The sequence below is a fragment of the Lepidochelys kempii genome, chromosome 11, assembly GCF_965140265.1.
Source record: "Lepidochelys kempii isolate rLepKem1 chromosome 11, rLepKem1.hap2, whole genome shotgun sequence".
Classification (NCBI taxonomy): domain Eukaryota; kingdom Metazoa; phylum Chordata; order Testudines; family Cheloniidae; genus Lepidochelys; species Lepidochelys kempii.
The window spans coordinates 21,024,748-21,049,246 of record NC_133266.1 but is presented as its reverse complement, the minus strand read 5'-3'; the positions used below and the strand labels follow the sequence as shown (position 1 = coordinate 21,049,246).

The 24,499-nt window shown below is 39.1% G+C and overlaps 1 protein-coding gene across 11 annotated transcripts in view; it reads left to right on the top strand.

Moving 5' to 3' along the window:
• LRP1B (LDL receptor related protein 1B) overlaps positions 1–24,499 on the top strand; it is a 1,327,274-nt gene that overhangs the window by 1,265,698 nt on the left and 37,077 nt on the right. For 10 of the 11 annotated variants that reach the window (XM_073305381.1, XM_073305383.1, XM_073305382.1 and 7 more), the window contains 2 exons: positions 9,291–9,452; positions 21,854–22,028. In XM_073305381.1, coding sequence (XP_073161482.1) covers positions 9,291–9,452; positions 21,854–22,028 — 337 coding nt within the window. Of the gene's footprint in view, positions 1–9,290; positions 9,453–11,313; positions 11,340–21,853; positions 22,029–24,499 lie in introns of those variants that run through there. The other variant, XM_073305385.1, reaches the window with a different exon arrangement.

The following is a 24,499-nucleotide window of genomic DNA, read 5'->3' as shown; positions in this document are numbered from 1 at the left end:
CAGTGCTGCCAGAAGCAATCCTGTAGTCTCTCTACCAGGCATTTCTGCAGTTTGCTTAGATACTCCCTCCCACCCTCAAGAGCTTGAAATTGAGAGTTAAGGAGGCCCAGTCAGCTCCCCTAATCTTCCCCCCCTCCCAATGAGAGGTAGAGAAGCTCTTCCCCCAGCCACACTCCCACATACAATTTGAGATGCAAGGCGGGGCTGAGGTCCAGTATGTTTAGACATAAGCTTTTTTCCCTTCCCCATCATGGAAATTGGCCATTCCTGTACTGACCCTGATATACTGCTGTCCCTGCCCCTCCCAAGGTGGGGAAGGGCAGAGGGAATTCAAACACACTTGCAGCTAATTCAGTTTACAATAAATGTAAGGTGTGTCATACTACAATTGAAAAACAAAGCAGCATCCCTGCTGAGTCTTTAATTGTCACACACCCTCTTTTACAAACTACATTCCCTAGTTAGACTATCAACAGTAGCTCAGCATGGTAATATAACCCTTACCCATAATTAAGATATATTGTCATGTTATGATATATGAGGATGTGATTACGGACATACTGTAGTACTCTAATGTGTGTTAGTTTACACTATGTGTGTCCTTTAAGATTTCCAAAAAAAAATTGTGAATACTTTTAAGTGCAATAGTTTTCCCTTAGATAGTATATACAGTGGGTTTGAATAGATTCACCATTACACTACTCAGTAAAGGGGCTTCAAAGTGGTCAGAAATGTGACTTGCATGCATTTTAAAACACCTTTCCATTTCCAGACGGGTGTAAACAGGTCTTAGCATAACACAGAATCAGGCCCTAAAAATCTGTTTCTGTCTCAAAATAGTTTCAGCATTATTGGAGTTGGGCTCAAATAGTAACCCAAATGTATTCTAAATAAATAAATACAAATTTCTTCTTGATATTCTGATACTATAAATAAAATGAGTCTGGTTAAGGAAATGCTTTTCTAATGTGTGCATATAAATTCTGTTCTCTTTTACCACCAAATAATTAATAATAATTTAATAACTGATTAAGTCAATTGCAAAGTGTTATTCGTTTTTTAAAAACATTATTGTGTTAAATTTTTGTTGAGCATTATATGTTGTAGAACCTCATCTGCACACAAATGTTAATTTGTTAAACAAATCCCACTGGCAGTTCATGGATTTATTCATTGTTGGTTTACTTACAGTTAAGCCTTTTGGCAAATTCCTATGTGGACATTATATAACTAGAGTTGGGGCAGCTTTAATTAAAATTTATAAGTTTATGACAGTTGTATTGAACTACAATAATTGAACAAAGAAAATGTCATCAGTTAATTAAAAGCACCCATCTGAGAGATCTAATTAAAAGTTTGGATAATAGTAATGACAATTTTCAGCAAACCAAATTAACAGGAATTTTTTAAAAAATAATTAACATTAACAGTAAAAGTCTAAGAAAAATACAATTGCTTTTCTCTTACAGAATAAAAGTACAAATTAAAATAATAGAGCAATAAGTGAGCTTATTAAAAACATTAACAAGGTTTCGGAAGATCACAAAATTAGATAAACCTGTATTCCTAGTATATTTACAGGAAGTAGAATTCTTGATTAGAGTAATTTGAAATAAGCAGAAAATCAAATTGGCTATTCCTTGGCACAGGTAGAAGAAAAGTGGATGAAGCATTTATGCTGCTTTAAAAGCCTTCTAAATATCAGTCTTAATAGACTCAGAATTGCAGCGTAATCTGCCTTTTTTTAGCCAATGTATGGAGCTTCTATTTGATGGAGACTTATAAGATGCAGGCCAGATTTTTGGCCCACGCTGAACAACTCGTTTGTACTCCTCGCTTGTCACAAAGAGACCAGAACCTTCCTTAAACAGAGAAGCTGGGGGTTATTAAAAATGGGATAATGCCCAACTGGCATTGAAGTAGTGTAGCTATCTCAAAATCATTATCTCTGTCCACCATCAGTTGGGGAATGTTGGGGGTGAGATGAAGCATAATTGGAGTTCAAGGTGCTCTGTTGATCCATAGTTAGCACAATGGTCCTTAAGGAGCCACTGCAAACAGCATTGTTTAGAACAGTCCCAAGACTGCTCTAATTTACCCCATGGGCCAAACTAGCCCCTGTCTTGCCCCAAGATTGAGAGAGTGCATACCTTGGTTTTACCAAAGGATCAAGCCCTATATTTCAAATTACTAACTGTGTATACTAGAAAATTTCCCCAATAAAACCTCCCTCCCCTGACAGGTCTTCAGTCTCATGAATGTGAATTATTGTGGACACACGAACTATAGATGTTGTTTATACCAGACAAGCTATCCTTTAACATACTATCTTTGAACTCCTTATATTAGACTGCACTCTTTTCTGTAAGAATGGTATCAAATGGGATAGAAAAATGAAAAACAGTGTGCATATTTCTACACACCCAGTGAATACAGTGAAACCTGCCAAGAGCAACCACTCATGGGAGTTAGCAAAAGTGGGTAGTTATAAGAGATGGTCTCTCTTCAAAGGTTTGCACACAAGAAAACAGTGGTGTTCCATGGCTTCTGCAAGTAGTGTCTTATGACAGGTGGTCTCTCTTCAGAGGTGGTCTCTAAGGGAGGTATTGCTCTATTTAAATTCCTGGTCCTGAGTCTACTATTGCCAGCGTGAACAAAGATGTAATCTCTGATAACATAGACATTCAACTAGATGATTTGAAATTTCAGGAAACAGAGTTTTTAGTTTAAAAAAATCAGAATGCATATAAAAATTCTCACCATTTCTCTTTGTAATTAAATGAAATAGTTCTATCACCTCTTTACTTCACCTAATACACAAAGCAGTATCTTCAGGCTTTCCTTCCAAGAGACTTCATTCAATATAACATACAAACTGTTTCTCAGTTATGTATTCAAATTGTTGACATACCCTGAGCCAACACAGGTGAATATCCACTTTTAGACGAGTCCTTATTCTTAACTCTTCTCATATATAATCCATATTTTGAATTTAAGATGTGGCTAGATTGAGAAAAGACAATCTCATAGACACTAAAGGGGGAAAGTACTGACACATTTATTTTTGTAGATGAACAGGACAGTTTATTTGTTACAGTATAGCAGTCTAAACCTTTACACGAGGATCTAAAATCTTCTATGTAATCTGATCACAACCCAAAATATAGATGTTGATCTCCCCCATCCACTTACATGGCTGACTATTCTTTCTGAGAAACATTTTATCTGAGTCCCACACACTTCCCATTCTCAAGTGGTTTGTTCGTATCCTGCTGCCACAAGATAACTATATGTGCCTCTGGCATCACATCTGCTTTACCTACCCTCAAAAGTTTTTTTATAAAATCAAAACAAGATACACTCTAATTAGCTTACTAAAATGCTGTACAAAACATTTGCAAAATGCATAATAACTGGAATATATTGTCTCTGCTTGTTCCCCATTCCATCAGTTTTCATGTGTTAAAGATACTGTAAGACTCAATAGTCATTCTTATTTATTTTTCCATTTTTTACAAGGTAGTCTGACCTCAAGGACTAGCAACTTCCAACTATATGAAGCAAAATATAAATTTTCAGTTTTTAAGAATATATAAATACATTGTTGGTTCTTTATTTTAAGTTATTTTTATTTGTTTATATTTATAAGCATTTAATAGGCAGAGAATCTGGGCAGAATTTATATTATTTAGATCAGGGTCAAACAAAATTCACTTCAAAATAGGGAATATGTACTTTATGAACCCCCAAATCAATTGAACCATCTACCTTGAAAGAAGCAGAGATAGCGAATACCAGAGAACAGACTAAACACCAATAAAATTAGAAAGATTGCAGTTAGTAGAAATCTTGCATCACACTCTAAAAGTGGCCAGGGTGGAGACAGAAATAGATGCAGCAGGAGTCAGCTTTCACTAACTTTCACCTACTTAAAGAGATGGCATTCTCTAGTTAGAACTTGTCCAACTGGAGCATGTGCTGAAAATGTGGTGTGTCAAAAGCTGCTGCCTTCTTGTTGCTTTTACAGGCACTTAAGTTTGGAGAACACAATGTAGACATTTAATTACAGGAACTTCCGCAAGGGGATAATTCATTGGGGGAGGTGCGGCCAACATATGAAGGATAGGGGAAGAGGAAGACAATGTTGCCATGCAGCAAGTGCTGTAAAGTATGCTAATTGAGGAACAGAAAAACTCGGGAGGGTAAAGATGAAAGAAAGAGCAAAAAGGATATAGTGTCAATGTATTTTATTTTACCTTTAGAACACAAGTTGGCACAAGACTGTTGTGTGATTATGATTTCCACCTTGATATGGTTGGGTGTGCATAAGGCAAACTTGTAAAAATGTTCTCCATGCTATTATCTGATATCTCTGTTAATAATATATCATTCTTATATAGCATTTTTCATCAGTAGATCTCAAAGCGTCTTTTAAAGGATACCACTATTATCATCATCCCTATTTTACAAATAGGGCACAGAAAAATGATGTGACTTACCCCAACTCACATCATAGGCTAGTGGCTGAGCTGAGAGTAGAACCCAGATTTCCTGCATGCCAGGACACTGTTCTGTCCGCTAGACCACACTACCTCCTTGGTGTATGGTAGTATGGTGTGGTAACTATTATCGGTCATTTTATGAGTTTTAATAAAACAATCTGAGAAGTATTTTAAAATTTGAAGATAGAAGATGTTTTATAAGAGCTAAGCATTATTTTTAAAAATATTATTTTGGATGATAATTGTCTGCATATTAATGGAAAATGAACTGCTCGCATTTCTAGCTGACACATCAAATTCAATGACAAAAATAGGTTTTAGAATAAAGTAAAATAAATCTTCATATAACCGTCAAAAACTGGCCTATTTGTAAGCCAACTGTTGCACAGAAGAGAATAAAATTCTCCCATGAACAGGCAAAATACGCTTTCCTCATCACTTTTTAAAAAGAAGAAAGAGCTTGACTAGAAAACATAGGCTTCAAACTTTTAGATCTTATTTTGTCATTATTATTTTTTAATACTCTTATGTACCAGACAACAATGATTTAACTCAAAACTGTCTGAAACCATTAACTCAGTGGCAAGAATCCAAATACAAAATATACAAGAGTACAACTCTGAGTCATTTGCTAAAAAAAAAAAAAAATTGCATGTCAGCATCTGAATTCAATATCGTTGATTTGGTGCTTAGAGAACAAGAGACATATTTTGATGAATAAGTAGGTTACTGCATATTCAACCAAGTTGGAGCTATTTTAAGTTGATGAACAAGTTATAGGAAGAGATTGGCTGATTGAGCAAGTTATAGGAAGAGATTGGCTGATTGAGCACTAATCTCATGGGAACAATGTACAAACATTTCAACTTAGCATTCACTAAAACAGCAAAAGAGAATTTTGAAAAAGGAATAGGAAAGAAGTGAAGGGAAGAATGCAGAGGAGGAGAAGAGGTAAGAGGAGAGGAGAGGGGAGAAGGAAAATATAAATAAGGCTTAGTCCTATCTGCCAGAGAGGAGAATTTGACCACTTTTCTTTCATCAGAGAACTTTCTGTGAGGCATTGAGACTATAATGACAGTTATGATATAAAAATGTGCATAGATAGGAAGAAAAATCAGAGATTTAGTTAATATTGTATTTAATTTAATTAAGTTGTAGGACACTTATCAAAAGATATTGGAAAAACTATGAAAGGTCATATAGAGAAGTGGATATGAGAGTTGTGAATAATATAGTGGTAATAAGTGGCATGAGAAGGGTGGATGAGATCACCCAGGGCTAATATGAAAACTGGGGACCTAGACCAGTTCACTGAGGAACACAAAAAGAGAGCGGGAAAGAGAAGGAAAGAAGTTCTACTGAAGGTTATGCTGAAGGAGTAAACGGCAAGATAGAAGAGAACCAGGTAAGGACACAGTCACAAAGCCCAAGGAAGAAAGACAGATAAAGAAGTAGTGAGCAGTTGATGGTGTAGCAGAAAGATCAAGGATAATTAATGTGGAGATGAGGACGAGTGCAGGTAGACAGCCTCATGCTAGCCCAACTCATGTTAGCGTGTGAAAATCAGAAGTGTGGATGTTACGGGGCTAGTGGCAGATAGGGCTGGGCATCCAAGTCCAAACCCATCTGAACCCCTGGGTCCAGGTTGGCCAGCTAGCCTGAGTCTGCAGCAGTGTCCACACTGCTTTTTTTTTTAGCATGCTTGCTCAAGGTGAGCTAGCATGAGTCTGTCTATTCCAGGCTGGGAATCGCACCTCCCAGTTGCAGACATATCTTGAAACTCTTAAAAGAGGTGATTTACTGGCTATTGTGAGAACAGTTTCAGTGGAACAGGGACAGCATGAAACTGATGTACTGGGAAAGGCCAGGGGAGAAGGAGTGATTCATAAGAGAAAGGAAAGCAATGAGGAGGGGAAATTAGAAGGTGTGAAAGGGTGGGGCAGAATTGACAAGTCAAGGCAATTGATGTGGACTGAAGTTTAGAGACTTTGGAGTAGTATATATTTTTAAAAGGAGAAGGAGCAGATGGTGAACTCCAGTTGGATCCAGACAGTTCTTTGAGTAGGGTCCCATCAGGTGTGCATGCACCCTTGATTAGAGATTTTTAGTAGCAGTACCTGTTTTGACCATGCATGTGCTCTATACACATCCTTGTGCCCCGAACTGAGGATACACAGAGCTACATGGGTGAACTGCCCTCAGTTCCTTCTCAACAGTTTTTGGCCTGAGATGGAGTGTCAAGCATGCCGGCTTTGCTTAGACATAGTTAATTATCATTAGCTTCTGTGTTTCTTAGCTTAGTTTAATTCATTGTATTTAGTTTTGGGGTCTTTTGTTTTGTTTCTCCCTCTTTTTCATTTCCTCCCTTGGGGGGTTATTCTGGACATTAATGCTTTTGGGGTGTACTGGGATCCCCAAGCTTTAAATGATGTCTTTCCTATCAGGAAGCTATCATGGTCAGTGACAGCTACTCTCAGTGCCTCCATTATGAGGGAAATACCCACACGTCAGCCAAGTGTATGATCTGCTCCTCCTTCAAAAACAGATCTCATAAAAGTAGAGAAATAAAATTTAAATGGTTAATGATGAAGCGAGCCCTAAAACTGGCCTCCAGTCCAGGCTCCAAGAACTCTCTTGCACACCAGTGCCCAAGCTCACTTAGTGCCCTGTCTGCTTCTAGATCATGGTCACCAAAAGCCACGTATCATGACTACCTCTGGGCCTTGGTCACCAAAACCCTTGAGGGATACACTTAGTGCCCTGTCTGCTTCTAGATCATGGTCACCAAAAGCCACGTATCATGACTACCTCTGGGCCTTGGTCACCAAAACCCTTGAGGGATACAGTACCTGCATCTCCAGCCACAGTACCAAGAGCCTCTTACAGTGAGACTCTGGGTGCTGACAAGAAGAGCAGGAATGTTAACTCTCCTAAGTCATCTGAGTCACCAATCAAAAAGAATGTTTCAGAGACTCAGATCACAAGGAGAGTACTATTGAAGGTCCAGTTGGTTCCAGTACCTTCAGGTTATCTAAGGCTTCCTCTAAAAGCCACTCTGCTACCAAACTGGATTTGGTACCAAAGACTTCTTTAGCGACCGGTGGCCATGTCCATTCTAGTAGACATCCCACTTCAAAGAAGTCCACACCATCAGACTATGTTGTACCTTCAATATCTATACCAGTGTCCCAGACCCCTGTATCAGTACCATCTGTGTCCGAGTCTGGATGCACCATGTTCAAGCCATTCAGTGTCTGATGCACCAATACATTTTAGACAGTCCCTATCTTGGTATCAACATTGGTCTCCACAGGATCTTGCTCAACTCACGCTCATGTACCCTCAGTACCATAGGAGTTTAGATATTTAAGGGATCTTTTTGTTTCAGGTGAACCACAGTCTCTGTTACTTCTCAGTACTGTGCATTTATCTGCCCCAAGACCTTCTGGGTCACCACCTCTACATTTCTCATTGAGACCTCCTGCTTCACCAGCACTGATCACTGAGGGCAAACAATTATCACCTCCCTTAGAATATGTTGAGGATGATTCTTCCAACTGTCATATGTTGGTTCAGGGATCTCCTGTCTACTCTATGAAATACTACTCTCCTACTTATGCTGAGAGAAAGCCTTGTGGGGTGAAACAATCTCAATCTCCATCCATTCGGTGTGACCAAAGATGGCTCCTTTTATGCCCTGTGGGGCCCCCCCAGTGGCCTTATTGGGATCCCAGAGCCCTCTGTTGCCAGCAGTTCTTGAGGGCCTCAGTCCATCTCCCAGAGAGCATAGGGAGAACCATTCTTCTGAACCATCACTCCCTCCTCCTCTACCTGAGCCTTTAGATGAGACCTTTGAGGAGCAGGAGGCAAGGGCTGACAAAAAGGTAAAACAAACATTTCTTTCTCATCACCAAATGAGGCTGTAATGGACCCACCACCTTCCATTGCAGATGATGTTAGGCAGTTTCAGGCGCTGATGAAAAACATTGCAGATATGCTTTTAAATTCCTTTAGAGGAGATCCAGGATTCTACATTCTTCAGCTTCTGCATGTATGGCCTTCCTGTGAATGAGGCTTTGCTAGAGTCTGCTGAGACTATCTGGCACACTCCAGCTACAACACCCCCGACTTGTAAATGTGCTAACAAAAATATTGTGTTCCAGGCAAGGACTTGGAATTTTATTTTCATACCTGTCATTGAATTGCTTGGTAGTAGAAGAGTTAATGAGCATGGTAGTAAATTCCATATTCAATCTATCCCTTACAACAAAGACAAGAAGCAACTCGATTGCTTTGGTAATAAGAGTTACTCCTCAGCAACTTTACAATTCACAATCACTAATCACCAAACGATGTCAAAACATGTCTACATTAACTACAATAAACTTAAAAGCTTTATTAAACATTTACCATATAAACCATAGAAATCACCATAAAATTATCTTTAAATGTAATGTGACTTTCCAATGACATGGTAGATGGTCAAATATTTTTGGATAAGAGGATCTGCAAAAATATGGGGAAATCACTTAGGTGTGATCTTTTTGAGCATCTGCTTCATTTATTGTTGTGCTTTTTTCTACTAGAATTCTGGAGCCAAATTGCATTTCTTTATAACAGCACAAATTAATGAAATGTGTTGGTGGTGTCTAGCAAAAAATACTTGTTGGGCTTAAAAATCAAAAGTTTTACTATTTTCTGAAAAGTATTTTTATATTAAAAGTACTGACTTTAAGTTTAATGCATATTTATTTTTACCATAAAAATAGTTGTCTTTATTTTGAATAGGGAGGCCTACATGCAGCTGTGCGCTGGGTTTTACAGGACCAAACTGCAATCAAACAGTTTGTGATCATTTTTGTCAAAATGGAGGAACCTGCAGTGTCACTGCTGGAAATCAACCCTATTGTCACTGCCTGACTGAGTACACTGGAGACAGATGTCAATATTGTAAGTAATACTCCATGTGCCAGGGAACTCTGCAGCACATTGAAAGTTTTATAAAATTGAAATTTAAAATGAGTAGTTGGCTGAGTGGGTTTTCCTGTTCCTCCAACCCCCTGTAAACCTCAATCCAAAGTTTGTTTGATCACAAGTAAAATTAATTTGGTAGACTAAACCCACCCCACTGAACACTTAACTAGAGAAACTAACTGCACAACTGGCAGGAGCATTGGCATAGAAAGGGGCATTATAAGTCACGATTGAGGTCTAAAATTCACAATTTTTTATAGTAAGTATAATAAACAGCATAAATTAATGGTTTTGATATTTCCCTCTTGTGGGTATTGTGTATAACCAAGAATTGTGGTTATAGGTCTAATGAAAAAATTATTAATATATAAAAACCCTAGATACAGGCATATAACCTGTAATTAAGATTACAATATTTATTATTTTCCCAATATGTATTTATTATGGCATGGAGTATTTTCTCAATATGCATTTCTTATATATTTGTGAATGGCACTGCACAGTAGAACAACCTGCTTTGCCATGTCAATAATACCACCATCCTCCCTGTCACTTATACTGCTAGGATGTTTTCTTTGACTCCTTTTCCTTAGTCCTCTATATCCAGGTTCGGCCCGAACCCCTGGTACTTCTTCCTTCACAACATCTCACCATTTTTTTATGTCCACATGGCCAACGTTTTGTCTAATTATTGGTAATCTTCTGTCTTGATTACTGTCATCTATTCCTGTCTACACTCCCTGATATGCACATTGATCTATTCTACCCGCCTAAACCATGATCGTCAAAGTTATCTTTCTCACATGTTGATATATCACTATCCCTCCTCCCACCTTCAATTTGTAAAGATCGCTAGGCTTGAATTATCTCAGAAAATTTGCAAAGAGAAGTGAGTATTTTAGAAATCCTCAAGATATAGTTTGTAAACTAGCATGTGTGGAACTATTTCTTTTCTGAAAGGAAATATTTTTATCTACCATCATTACCTGTCACCCATAAAAGGGAGCTCCCGTCACTTTTATCGGGGCTTCACGAGAAGTTAGATGTGGTTACAGAAGATGGTTTCCTTCCTTTTTGAAAATGTAATGGGTTTCTCTGTCTTAATCTATTAGAACAGTAAATATTCTGCTGAAATGCTGTACTATTATGTAAAGGCTGGGAAGAAAGATTGGCCTACATCTGCCCTTTTATTTTTTTAAGAGACGTGAATAGATTTAAAGATTTTCTGTGTGAGAATCTTACACAAATGTATTGACTGAAGTAGCTCTTGCCACTAGTGGAAGATTGATTCTGCATTTTTAAATTTTCACAGAATACCGAGGTAAAGCTACCAAATATTTATGTCACCTTTAGACTTTCTAGGAGAAATCATTTTTGTTAGTGGAAACATGACGATAGTCATGCCCCTGTTTATAGCTTATCTGTGTGTTGTTCTTTTGAAATGTGTGCCCTGATAGATTCTCATTCCAATGCTTCATCAATAATAGCATTTTCAAAACATTGCTAATAACTTTTGCTATGAGCATTAGAATAACTTATTTCACAGCCAGCTGCAGAATTCTGGAATTGGAGATGGCACAACCTCTTAAAATCAACATAGTTTCCCCTAAATAAATAAGATTTTTGATACAGCACTTTATATAAGAGATGTAGACCTGTTATGAGGCTATGTATAGATTGTAATAACATATTTATGGAGATAGTCATTTGCCCTTTTTTGCCTGTCCTATGAAGTAGATAAAAATGCTGGATTTAAACAAAACCAAGAGGAAGTTAGGTATTGTAAAAGTCTGTTTCACAACTCTTTACCAGATACTAAAAATGTTTTCTTTACCAGTGAACGGTCTGTCAAGCAAGGAAAAGGTTAGTAGGTATCTTAAATAGAATTTGTATTGAAATAAATGGAATGTATTTCCAGTTGGGAGACTATGAAATAAATTCAAGCCTTTGAATGCAAAAACAGAAGTAATTGTGATTCTAGCCTACTTGTTATTAAACAAACTGCATGGATTCACAAATAACTATCTGCAAATACAACTGGGTATTTGAAAACAATATAGTACATAAATCATGCACAGACAGACACACAGATTAAGAAAAAAATATTTACTTGAGGTTTACCCCAAACCAAACAAATTGTTTCTAGTTGAATGCTTCTGCAAATATCATTTTAAAAAGAGAATTAATTTAAATGTAAATGTAGGGGTACTTTTTAAACAGCATGTTTATTATCAGATTTGGATTGTCTGCTGACACTGTTTGGAATAACAGCATAATTCAAAGAGGTTTAAATGCATTAAGGCTTTTGTTTGTATAAGACTTTTCTTTCTTTTTTTTTCTTTTAAGGAGCTTCCAATATTTGTAGAGTGCTTTGTAATGGCCAACAGTTGTTTGATACAGATTGCACTGGTATTCGGTTTATAGTTAATAATTTAAACATATATGCAAGGTTTGTTTTTCACTTGTATGTGATATTTGCTTGTCTGGATGCTGAAACAGATTATTACAACTTCATTATAATAAAGATCAATTGTCTGTAAAGCACATTAGTTTTTGCCTTCTCATGGTAACGTGGATGGTACAAATTAACATAAAAAGAAATATGCCCGTATGGACCCAGGGCCTCCAAGCAGCAGATATTACACAGGTGTTTTATGACAGGGCTATAAAGTTTACGTTCCCAATTTCTTTCATGCTTTTATTATTATTATATTCCCTTATTTGTTCTCATACTTATTTTCTTCTGGATGTCTAACCCAATGTACTGCCATAGGTTCTTGTTAGGGCAGATATCCTGAACCTGTGTTCTCATGTGAGATTACCTGGACGCTGGTAAAATGCATTTAAGTACATGAATGTAGAAGTTATGGCATTTTATGAAATATACATAGAACTCACCAGCTTACACAGCATGATATTATCCTGATGCTTACATTCCATAGAACCTAAAGTTTATACAGTCACTATAGTCTGTATATTTGTGTTCATCTCCTTGAAAAAAATTCCTTATTTAAAATTCCTTCAGTGGCACATGTGGAATAATTAAGCTGTTCAAGTTCATCTCTTGAAACAGTCAAATGGAGAAAAGGTCTAACCCATTTCAAATATGTAGAAATGAATATAGCACTCTTGCAATAATTTCATTTTCCTGAAACTGACAATCCTTTCCTTCAGAAAAGTTGAGTCAATTAACAGAGTTTATTATAATTCAGTCTGTCAAAAACACCTAATTTTTGTGTTAGGTAATATAATCCTCTGGTATTTGTGTTTTTGTTTGCTTCAGCCTCACTGCATAGGAAGAGCTGGCCTTGTATCTTGTGGCTTTTATGTCCAAGTGCAGGACACATCTCTTTACTTTAGCTTTCAAAAGAAGACAGAATTTTTAACAATCACAATACTTAACTAAATGAACTACTAATCTGTATCTTAGGATGGGACTTGGTTTTGTGTTTTGAAAGCCTCTCAGATACCACAGTGACGAGCACCATATGCATTCAGTCTGATTAGCTAGTTGGAGATGCAACTGACTGTCTAACTATAATCCAACATTCCTCCACACTATGCCTTTTGCAAAGCTAAATAAGAATTTGATTATTTTTACAGAGGGTTTTAAAATTATTACAGGTCTCTTTTTTGACCAACCTATTCTTCATGTTGTATTGCCAGATTATCGTTATATTTGCTTACTCTGGTTTTGGGACTATATAGTATCTGGAATCCAACAAGTTGGGTGATACTTTTCTCTAATACAAGTGGACCAGAATGTTGGCCTCAGTAAGGATGATTTGTCACTATGCTTCAATGCCGCAAAACAGCCCTAAACTCGCCTTAGTGTCCAGCTGTGGATTCCCTGGCTCACCACAGCCCCTACATCCCATCATAAACTCCGGTGTGGGTAGGAAATATGTTGAGAAGAGGTGTTACTGGAGCATGCTCTGCTTCAGTGATCTCTAGTTGTCACAAAGGTCCATAGGGGCTGTTGCAGGCAACCTAAGTTTGAAAAGCCTGTTGGCTACTGTAATTTACAATGGAGGCCAAGCCACCTCACCAGCCCAAGGACATGGGAAATAGCAAATGTGACATGGAGGTAACCCCCTTTTGGGTCCTGCACTGAGCAGCTCTACTCGACCTGTGGAACAGGACTGCTACCTCTCTAAACTTGGTTACTTCCTCACAGTGCACAATCTTATAAATAATAAAGCACAGAAGATGCTGGAACAGGGGCCAGTCGTACTCTGGTAGCTTTCACTATTATACATAAACATTGGAGTTTTAATGTATTTTTGCTTCAAGGTCCTCACTAAAATATTTCTATAAATAGGGAGTCTGTTTCTTAGATGCTAATACCTTTCCGGATATAGTATATTGGAAGCAATTAAGGCGTTTCAGAAGAAGACTAGCATGGGCATCAAATAGGAAGAATCAACAATCTAAACTGACTGAATTTCCAGACAAAAAATTCTGAATATAGGATAGGATATGCTACATTGCTATCTCCAGAATAATTGCAGGAACTTATAAATTCTCTATATTTTAACTCACAAATCAAGCTGAATTTGCCTGGTTTAGGCTTTACAGTTATAATGGTAATCAGGCGGGCGGGGGGGGGAGGAGGAGGAACATTTTGTTAGTTGGCTGCCTTAAACAGAAATCTAGGGCAATCCAGATTGTTGCAGTTCAAGACTCAGAGCTCTTGCTCCAGGTAGTTTGAAAGCTTGTCTCTTTCACCAACAGGAGTTGGGCCAATAAAATATATTTATCACCCATCTTGTTTCTCCTGGGACTACAACACAGCAAACAGAGATAAAATTTTAAAATACCTTGTATACAGGTATTCAGCCCATTCTGTTGCAGTGATTGGATGTTTAGATTCTATCTACCTTTCTCAAATAGCAGGAACAATATGATTTTTTTAAAGTTATTTAGCTCCTGGAGAGAAGGCTGCTATTAAAAATAATTCAGAAAAGCCCTTGGGCTCTGTTGGTTTTTCTGTCAATTTTTGTTAATGTGACAAAGCTCTGTCCTTGCCTCCATGGGTCCCGCATTTCCTGGCGGATTTCGTGAGCCTCAGAGGCTCACTGTGACCCTCCACATAATCCTTCTCTCTCTAGAGACAAGGGTCACAGTCTACTGAGCCATTTTCATCATAAGCCAGCGGGGGAGGTGAGAAGAAGTTATCCTTCCTTGCACAGTCTCTGTTGTCTCCCAGTCTCAGTGATTAATCAGGGGGCAAAGTGGGGGTGGGGGAACCCGGGCCCACCCTCTATTCCAGGCTCCAGCCAAGGGACCCTAATAGTATCAGCTATGGTAGCTGACCTTTTAGAAACATGACATATACAATTCCCTGGGCTATTTCCCCCACAACAGCCCTCACTTCCTCAAGCTCCAATTCACCCTTTCCTCAGGGCCTCCTTCCTTGTGCTCAGTCTCTCCAACAGCGCAACTTCCTCCCACAGCTCCTGACATGCACACCCACCTGACTAACTGGGAGGCTTTTAACTAGTTTCAGCCAGCCCCTGATTGGCTTTGGGTGTCCCAATCAACCTAGCATTCTCCCTGCCTTCTGGAAAGTTCTTAATTGGCCCCGGGTGTCTTAATTGACCTGGAGCAGCTGCCATTTCACTTATCCTGGTACCAGGGATTTGTTTAGCCTGGAGCTAATATATCTATCTCCCACTACTATTCTATAGCCATCTGGCCTTGGCCTGTCACAGTTAAACATACAATTTTTGGTTCACTATCCATTATGTATTCAACTATTGATGCAAATGTTCCCCATGCAATCAAAAATGGAATGGAATGGAATCTTTTGGCCATCGGTCGGGATGCACCTGTGCCCTGATTGTCCTATCTCCACATCCCACCTCTCAAAGGCATAAAAAGCAGAGTGGGGCCAAGCATCGTTCTGTGAGTTCTATCGTTTATGCACTTGTGAACTTAAAACATTATTCCCTTAGATTAGTTTAGTGTTTAGAAAAAAAATTCCTACTTTAACTTTTGTTATCTTGTACCAAGTTTCTTTAGTCCTCATGGCTGAACAGAGATCGCTAGAGTTTAAGTATTGACCGTTCTGTGAAGTGGCTATATGTCTCAATGATGATTGCACAAGTTGTTTAGTTTGCTTTTTTGAGGCACACATCACAGACAAATGTTCAGTTTGTCATTCATTTTCTAAAACAAACACAAAAAATGAGAGAGACTTGACTGAAATGTTTTCCTCTGCACAAATCCATGAGGTCAGCTTCTGATCCAGGCAAAGAAGATCCACGCAGATCTGAACAATCCTCTTCCAGAAGTAATCTGGTGAGCACTGGCTCTATGGTCAGTTCCAGGCCTCTTACCACTTCAAAGCACTCCTCTAGGTTCCTGCTTCCAAATTCTCCTCATTGGCTAATAGAGGTAGGAGTTCATACCGCTTTTCTAAAGAGCACACACATAGATTGTCACCTGAGGTACCTAGGAAGAAAAAGAGGCAAATAGCAATTTGTTATCTCTCCCTACCCATCTCTCTCTTTTCACCTAAGAAGACAAAGGAAACAGCCGTTGGACTTTAGGAGCAGATCCTGGCCTGAGAGTTTGGTCAGCATTGTTACTGAAATATGTAGTAATGGACTTCACTTTGAACCAAGTCTAGTTTGTTAAGTTTAGAAAGTGTTTTATCTTTATTTTTCTTGAAACATTTGTGACTTTAATCCTCATTATTTGTACTCACTTAAAATCTGTCTCTTTGTAGTTAAATAAACTTGCTTTATTCTTTAATTCACAATTAATTCAGTGTTGTGAATTGTTTGGAAACTCCATTTTAGGTAAGTTGATCCTCTTAGAGGGGCGGTGGACCTAATACACCTGGACTGTCCAGGACAGTGCAAAATGTACATGTTGGGGGGAGAATTTGGAACAGTGAGTGTGTTAGGGTTAAAAAAAAAAAAACCTTTAAGGAAGGAGAGTCCACCACCTCCCTAGGTTTTTTAAAAAAAAAAATCAAGAAAAATCAATTAATTGGCACCAGATGCAAAAGAGACATCTAGCATATAAAGTTTTTGTGCAACACCAGTCACACTTTTCTACACAAAACCATATTTTACAATGACAGTACTAACCCATTCCAGTGCTTCACCACCCTCCTAGTGAAAAAGTTTTTTCCTAATATTCAACCTAGACTTCCCCCACTGCAACTTGAGACCATTACTCATTGCTCTGTCATCTGCTACCACTGAGAACAGTCTAGATCCATCCTCTTTGGAACCCCCTTTCAGGTAGTTGAAAACAGCTATCAAATCTCCCCTCAATCTTCTCTTCCACAGACTAAATAATCCTAGTTCCCTCAGCTTCTCCCCATAAATCATGCGCTCCAGCCCCCTAATAATTTGTGTTGCCCTCCGCTGGACTCTTTCCAATTTTTCCACATCCTTCTTGTAGTGTGGGGCCCAAAACTGGACACAGTACTCCAGATGAGGCCTCACCAATGCCAAATAGCGGGGAATGATCCCATCCCCCAATCTGCTGGCAATGCTCCTACTTATATAGCCCAAAATGCTATTAGCCTTCTTGGCAACAAGGACACACTGTTGACTCATATCCAGCTTCTCGTCCACTGTAACTCCCAGGTCCTTTTCTGCAGGACTGCTGCCTAGCCACTCGGTCCCTAGTCTGTAGCAGTGCATGGGATTCTTCCGTCCTAAGTGCAGGACTCTGCACTTGTCCTTGTTGAACCTCATCAGATTTCTTTTGTCCCAATCCTCCAATTTGTCTAGGTCCCTCTGTATCCTATCCCTACCATCTACTGCCCCTCCCAGCTTAGTGTCATCTGCAAACTTCACCATCTTCGAGATACTCAATTATTAGTTGGGGATTGGTCCTGCTTTGAGCAAGGGGTTGGACTAAATGATCTCCTGAGGTCCAACCCTGATATTCCAACCCTGATATTCTATGATTCTATAATTGGGGTAGCCCTGCAAGTAGTAACCAAGGCTGCTGAAAGCCAGAGACACTCAGGATGTGACTTAAATGCTGTTATCTAGGTTGGGTGCTACGGCAGCAAAGCATTATGAGGCACCCCAAGTTGCAGGGCAAGTGGTGACACAGCCCCTCACTGTCTGGATTGCACCCCCGAGTGTCATACAAGTATGTCATTACCTCTGTCTACTCTGGTGCTAACAGTTTCTAACTTGCTGTTGATAGTACTAACCTTTTTGACACTGAGATTCAGGATACCAAGGCATCTGATGGTATCTTATCTCCCAAACTCTCTGCCGTTATTTCCTGTTGTCGAGATATACCAATCGGCACCAGCCATCAATAGTACCTTGGAACCAGTACATCTTTGGTACAGACGGGACTTCCCTAGATAATATCCTGGGACCCCTGCTAAGTCTGTTCCACAAAATGAAGAGGAATGTTCTTTATCCTCTTCTACCTCAGGGGAGAGTCGCTCTCCTACTCCTGAAGACCTCAGACATCTGACCCCTCTGCTTCTGACAGGGATTCCAGAGTTTGAGGCTACCAAAATAGACACAGAGACTATAGATCCTACCCGGTATCCTTCACCCTGACCTTCCACCAGTCTCTAAGAAAGCAGATAAAAGGTACCAGATACTCTGTCATAACCCCATATGCCCCAGGCTCATTCTTATGCCCCAGGCTCATGTAACAGTTGCCAACATAAAGCTTTGCATATGGAAATTTTATCTGTTGTCACCTGTCATTCTGCTCCCTTATTCCAAGGACCCTCTCCCCAGGAGTGGGGTTACTCACTGGTAATTATAGTAGGTGCTCTTTGAAGGCCACTGCAGGAAAACCCAGACACCACAGCTCCACTCAAGACTTGGTTAACAAATTCTTATGTTGTTAATTACAAGTTAACCCATGAATGAACTCAGGTACTATTCACCTACAGGTGCCCTGTTTATACTCTCTTGTACAGGAAATTTTTATTTCAGAACCAAGTTCAAACTTTCTTCGCAGAAGCTTCTGGTTCAGGGATCCTCCTTTGTCTCAGTGCCATTTTCCCTGAAATAAAAGTACCTGATGGATTAGTTTCTGTTGTCTTGAGAAGCATCAACCCACCTCCAATGGTCCTTACCAAACTGCTGGAATTTGACCAAACATTCCATGATGGCTCCCGGCAACCAAGTGGGCCTTTACAGAGCCCTCATATATTAAACTGTCTCCTATCCAACTGCAGGTTTTATTTGCAAAAACCATATACTATGACAGGGTCGGGCCAGATGGCTACAGGAGAGTGATCCTATTGAGAACCAGGAAGTGGCTGTGGGAGCCAACCCACTGCTAAAGGGACTCCCCCGCCCCCGCAGCCTAAGGGGAGGATCCACAGGACCTGGAAACCAAATGATTCCGGGGAACAACTAATGAAATAACAGGGACAGGAGTGCTGTCAAAGGGTCAAACAAAGGGAACCTGATGGGGAGAGTGATAGAAGGCAGATATATTAGCCCCAGGTTAAGCAGGTCCCTTTTCCTGGGTAAGGTAACAGGGGTGGTTCCAGAACAATCAGGAACTTGCTGGAACCAATTAAGACAGGAAGGCTAATCAGGTCACCCGGTTTAAAAAGGACCTCACTTCAGTCAGTGAGGGGCACACAAGGAGCTGAGAGTGAGAGGGTGTGCTGCTGGAGGACTGAGGAATACAAATGCTATCTGGCATCAGGAGGAAGGTCCTGTGGAGAGGATAAGGTCCTGTTGGAAGGAGGCCATGGGGAAGTAGCCCTGGGAGTTGTAGCTGTCACACAGGTGTTACACAAAACACTGTAGACAGATGTGATCCACAGGGCCCTGGGCTGGAACCCAGAGTAGAGGGTGGGCCCGGGTTCCCCCCATCCTCCCAACTCCCTATTGGATACAGGAGGAGTTGACGTGGACTGTGGGTCCCACCAGAGGGGAAGGTCCCTGGCCTGTCTCTCGACCCACTAGGTGGACCAGCAGAGACTGTGGGGATTGTTCTCCTTCCTTTTCCCCATGCTTTCCAGTGATGAGGTTAGCTGAGTGAATGGCAGGTTTGAGCCACTAGCAAAAGTGGCCAAACTGAGGGCTGCCATGAATCTCTGAGGCAAGCAAATCCACCAATAATTGCAGGACCCATTAAGGCAGAGGAGGAACTTTGTCACAATACATAAAATAACATCAGTTCAACACATTATTTAACATTCTCCACATACCCCCTGCAGAGCTTCTGTACTCATCTCACACCTTAATCATTTGTGGTTAATATGGCCCAAGAACTGACAAATGAGCAGCAATATTCCAAAGCAAGACCTAAGGAAAAGGAGTCAAAGCATCTGGATCTCTTTGGGATTTACTCATCCTTCAGCTCAGAACTGCCAATGACCAAGCACTTTATTCCAAGTGTGACTTCCTTAATTGGCAAAAGATTTTGAACTTTGTTGACAAGTTACCACAGGAGTCTAGAGATGAGTTGAGATCTCTAATAGCTGAGACTCAGTTAGTGCAGAAATTTCTGCTGGCTGCAACTGATGTCTCAGACACTGCAGCAAGATCAATGGCAGTGGCTATGACTATGAAATGAGCATCATGGTTGCAATCCTCTGGGACCTTTGGGGAAGCACAGACTATAATGGAAAATCTCTCTTTCAAGGGTTCTGATCTATTTAGCAGCAATATTGATAACACTTCACGCATATCGAACGGCTACAGGGCCATGCTTAGGTCCTTTGGGGTGACCTGGAAGGAACCTGGAAGGAAATAGGGAAAACATCAGACCTACCCAGGCATCTGTCTTCTTCCTCTTACTACACAGCACACCAAAGACCACCAGAGCCACTGAGAAAGAAACAAAAATTCCATAGGTGAAGGCCCTTGACATCTTCCTCAGCAGCACTGAGATCTACATCCCCTCAAGTCAGCCAGTTTGATGGTTGTGTTGAGAGCCCCCTAGGTACACTCTTGAAGGAACTATACCCTCTCCAGGTCCTACCTCCCCCCCACACCCACCTTTCCAGTCCCTTTGCAGGGAGTTCTCTAATGACAGACTGTTGCAACAAGTGGTGGGGTCACTTCTCATCTCTCACAGTGGTAGATGTTCCTCTTCAGTACAGGAAGAGAGGTTTTTATTTCTGTTACTTCTTAATTCCCAAGGGAAAAAGGAGGATAGTGATCAATTACAGTCTTGAGGAAACTCATTACATTCATTCATTGATTCAAGTTCCAAATTGTAGCCCTCGCCTCAACAATCCCACACATAAAACCACAAGATTGGTTTGCTGTTCTCAAATTCCAAGACATCTATTTTCATATATTGGACCATCTAGAACACAAAAAATACCTAAGATTTCAAGTGAGGACCTCACAGTTTATCAGCAGTTGTCCAGTGCTTATGTCCCCTTTGACCAGTTCTTTACTCACCCTACAATTCTTGTACTAATACTATATTCTCCAGTTTAACTAATAATTCCGCATGTGGCACTGTCAAATGCATTAAAAGTCCAGATACATTAGTTCTACTCCATTTCCCTTGTCATAATATTATCAAAGAAATATATCAGTTTAGTATTGCATGGTCTACCTTTGGTAAATCCATGTTACATTTCATTCTCCATTTACCCTCATGTCCTTAACTTTTCTGTCCTTCAAAATTTGCTCTAAAACTTGCATACTGTTGAGGTCACACTAACAGGTCTGTAGTTGCCTGAATCACTTTTTCCCCTTTCTTAAATATAGGTACTATGTTTGCTATTCTCCAGTTATATGGTACTGCCCCCAATTTGATAGATTTATTAAGAAACATTGCTACCAGATTTGCAGTTTCATGTGATGTTTCTATCAGTATATTGGGATGGAAATTACTCAATCACTGCCCCATTACTACCAATTTGAGCTCATTAAGCTCTTTGAGTTTTGCTCTCATCTCGGATGCGGTAATTTCCATTTGTATTCACTCATTCCCATTAGCCATTATGTCTGTGCCCCGTGTTCTACATTATCATCCTTACTAAAAGCTAAGGCAATGTATTCATTTAGTTGTTGGGCCATATCTAGATTATCTTTAATCCCGGTGGCCCATCAGCTCCATTTCTTTTCTTGTTCTCTTTTTATTTATATGACTAAAAAACCTTTTCCATTTGTTTTAGTTTCTCTTGCAAGATCTAACTCAGCTTGACTTTTGGCAATACTCACTGTATTCCTATACTTCCTGAGCTCCAAGATTTAGCATTCTTTGTTGATTAATCCTTTTGTCTATTCCTTGAAGGCTCTCTACATGTTGTTAATATTATTTGTGAGGTGGTTAAGCATCCATTTGGGACTGGAGCCCTTCCCTCCAAGTTTTTTCCTCTTACTTGGGATGCAAATATATTATTATTATTAAAATAATTTTCATTAATACCTTTTAATGTTTCTTTGCAGATGTATGCCACCATTATTGTGTGAATTCTGAATCTTGTACCATTGCTGATGATGGAAGTGTAGAATGTGTCTGTCCTGTACAATATGAGGGTCCAAAATGTGAAGTAGACAAGTGTGTAAGATGCCATGGTGGGCACTGCATAATAAACAAGGACAGTGATGACATAATATGCAAGTAAGTGTTTTTGTTAGATTTAAAGTGATATATACATAGATGAATTAATAGTTAAAATGCAATAATCAGTAAATCATTATACTTGATAGTGTACAACAGAATTGTACTACATGAATGGTGGGTTACCAGATGATGTAAACATGGTATCATCATTAGCTCATAAGTAACCAGGCAGAGTCCTTTGTTTTTTGGTGGAATTTGAGGATCCCAGCTTTGAATATGACAGGTGGGATGGAATGATAACCTGCACAACTTCAAGGAGAACATAACCTCAACCAAAACTAAGAACTACATTTTACTCCACATTCTCAGTAAGTAGAAAACATGACTGTGTCATGGAAGCAGAGGTTATATATTATTCTGAACATTTTTGAAAGTAAAGACAGACATAATTTCTTAGATTATCAGTAACCTGCACAGAAGTCCTTGCTTATGAGTATCATAAATAGGAAGTATGTGATGGTGTGGGGTGCCATAAAGCTTTTTATTGTTGCAGGTTTGGGACAACCATGTTTCTCATAAGAGGAAAAAAACACTAGAAAATTGTGTATGTTATCCCCAATAAATGGAAATAAAACATTGCAGTGCTCCATGCCATCACAAATTTTGTGCCAATTTTTGCCACATTTTTTGTCCTTTTTGGGTCTCCTTATTCTTTTACTACTTTGAAATATATGAATTGCTATGGAAACAGTTACATCATTGGCATTGCAGAGTTCAGTGATATTCACATGTGCAAGTGAAGGCAATTTATATTTAATGGCTTGAATTTTATATCATACATTTTGAAATACAGGAGGTTGTAATAAATCTTTATATGTCCTACATAAGAAATAAAACACAGTAGGTATCGTACATAATTATTTAGCAATTATAGAATTCTTTGTATTGTTTTTAAGCTATAAGTCCAAGAGCTAATTATCTTTACCCAACTAAGACATGGAAGAATTGGCCTGAAAAGCATAGCTTGCTGTGTTGCTACTAATCCCAGCATTCCTTAACTAATTGTTTAATCACAGAATCATAGAAATGTAGGACTGGACTGGATCTCAATAGGTGGTCTAGTCCAATCCCCTGCACTGAGGCAGGACTAAGTATTATCTAGACTATCCCTGATAGGTGTTTCTCTAACCTATTCTTAAAAAACCTTCAATGATGGAGATTCCACAATCTCCCTAGGTAATTTGTTCCAGTGCTTAACTACCCTTACAGTTAGGAACTTTTTCCTAATGTCTTACTTATATCTCCCTTGCTGCAATTTAAGTCCATTACTTCTTGTCCTGCCCTCAATGAATAAGGAGAATATTTTATCTCCTCCCCTTTATAATAACATTTTATGTACTTGAAGACTGTTATCATGTCCCCTCTGTCTTCTCTTCTCTAGACCAAACAAACCCAGGTTTTTCAATCTTTCCTCGTAGGTCATGGTTTCTAGACCTTTACTCATTCTTCTTGCTCTCCTCTGCGCTTTCCACAATTTGTCCACATCTTTCCCAAGTTGTGATGCCCAAAACACAATACTCAAATTGAAGCTTTTTCAGTCCTGAGTAGAGTGAAATAATTATTTCTTGTGTCTTGTTTATTTAGAAATAATTATTTAATAATTATTTAATAATTATTTCTTGTGTTTTGTTTAACACTCTTGCTAATACATCCCAGAATGATGTTCACTTTTTTTACTTCAGTATTACATAGTTGACTCATTTTAGGTTGGGATTCACTATAACCGCTAGATCCTTTTCTGCAGTACTCCTTCCTAACCAGTCATTTCCCAGTTGTATTTATGCAACTGGTTTTTCCTTCCTAAATGTAGTAATTTGCATTTGTCCTTATTGAATTTCATCATATATTTTTCAAACCATTTCTCATATTTGTCAAGGTAATTTTGAATTCTAATCCTGTCTTCCAAAATGCTTGTAACCCCTCCCAGTTTGGTATCATCTGTAGCATTTATAAAAGTACTCTCTCTGCCATTATCCAAATAATTTATGAAGATATTGAATAGAACCAAACTCAGGACAGATCCGTGCGGAACTCCATGTACTTCCAGCTTGATTGTGAACAACTGATGATTATTCTCTGAGTACTGATTTTCGACCAGTTGGGCTTCTCTAGGCTATATTTCCCTAATTTACTTATGAATAAGACAGTATCAAAAGCCTTAGTAAAGTTGATATATATCACACATACTGCTTCTCCCATCTGCAAGGCTTGTTACCTGTCAAAGAAGGATATTAGGTTGGTCTGACATGATTTATTCTTGACAAATACATATTGTCTATTATTTATCTCTTCAGCCAGTTCCTTAAGTATTCTAGATGTATTTCTTCAGTTTCCGCTGACTTGAAGATATCAAATTTGTTCTTTCCCTATTTTAGGTTCAGATCCTGTTCCATTTACACTGCCATTCACTATGTTATTCATCCAATTATTGCCAATCTTTTTGGTGAAAACTGAAATAAAATAGGCAC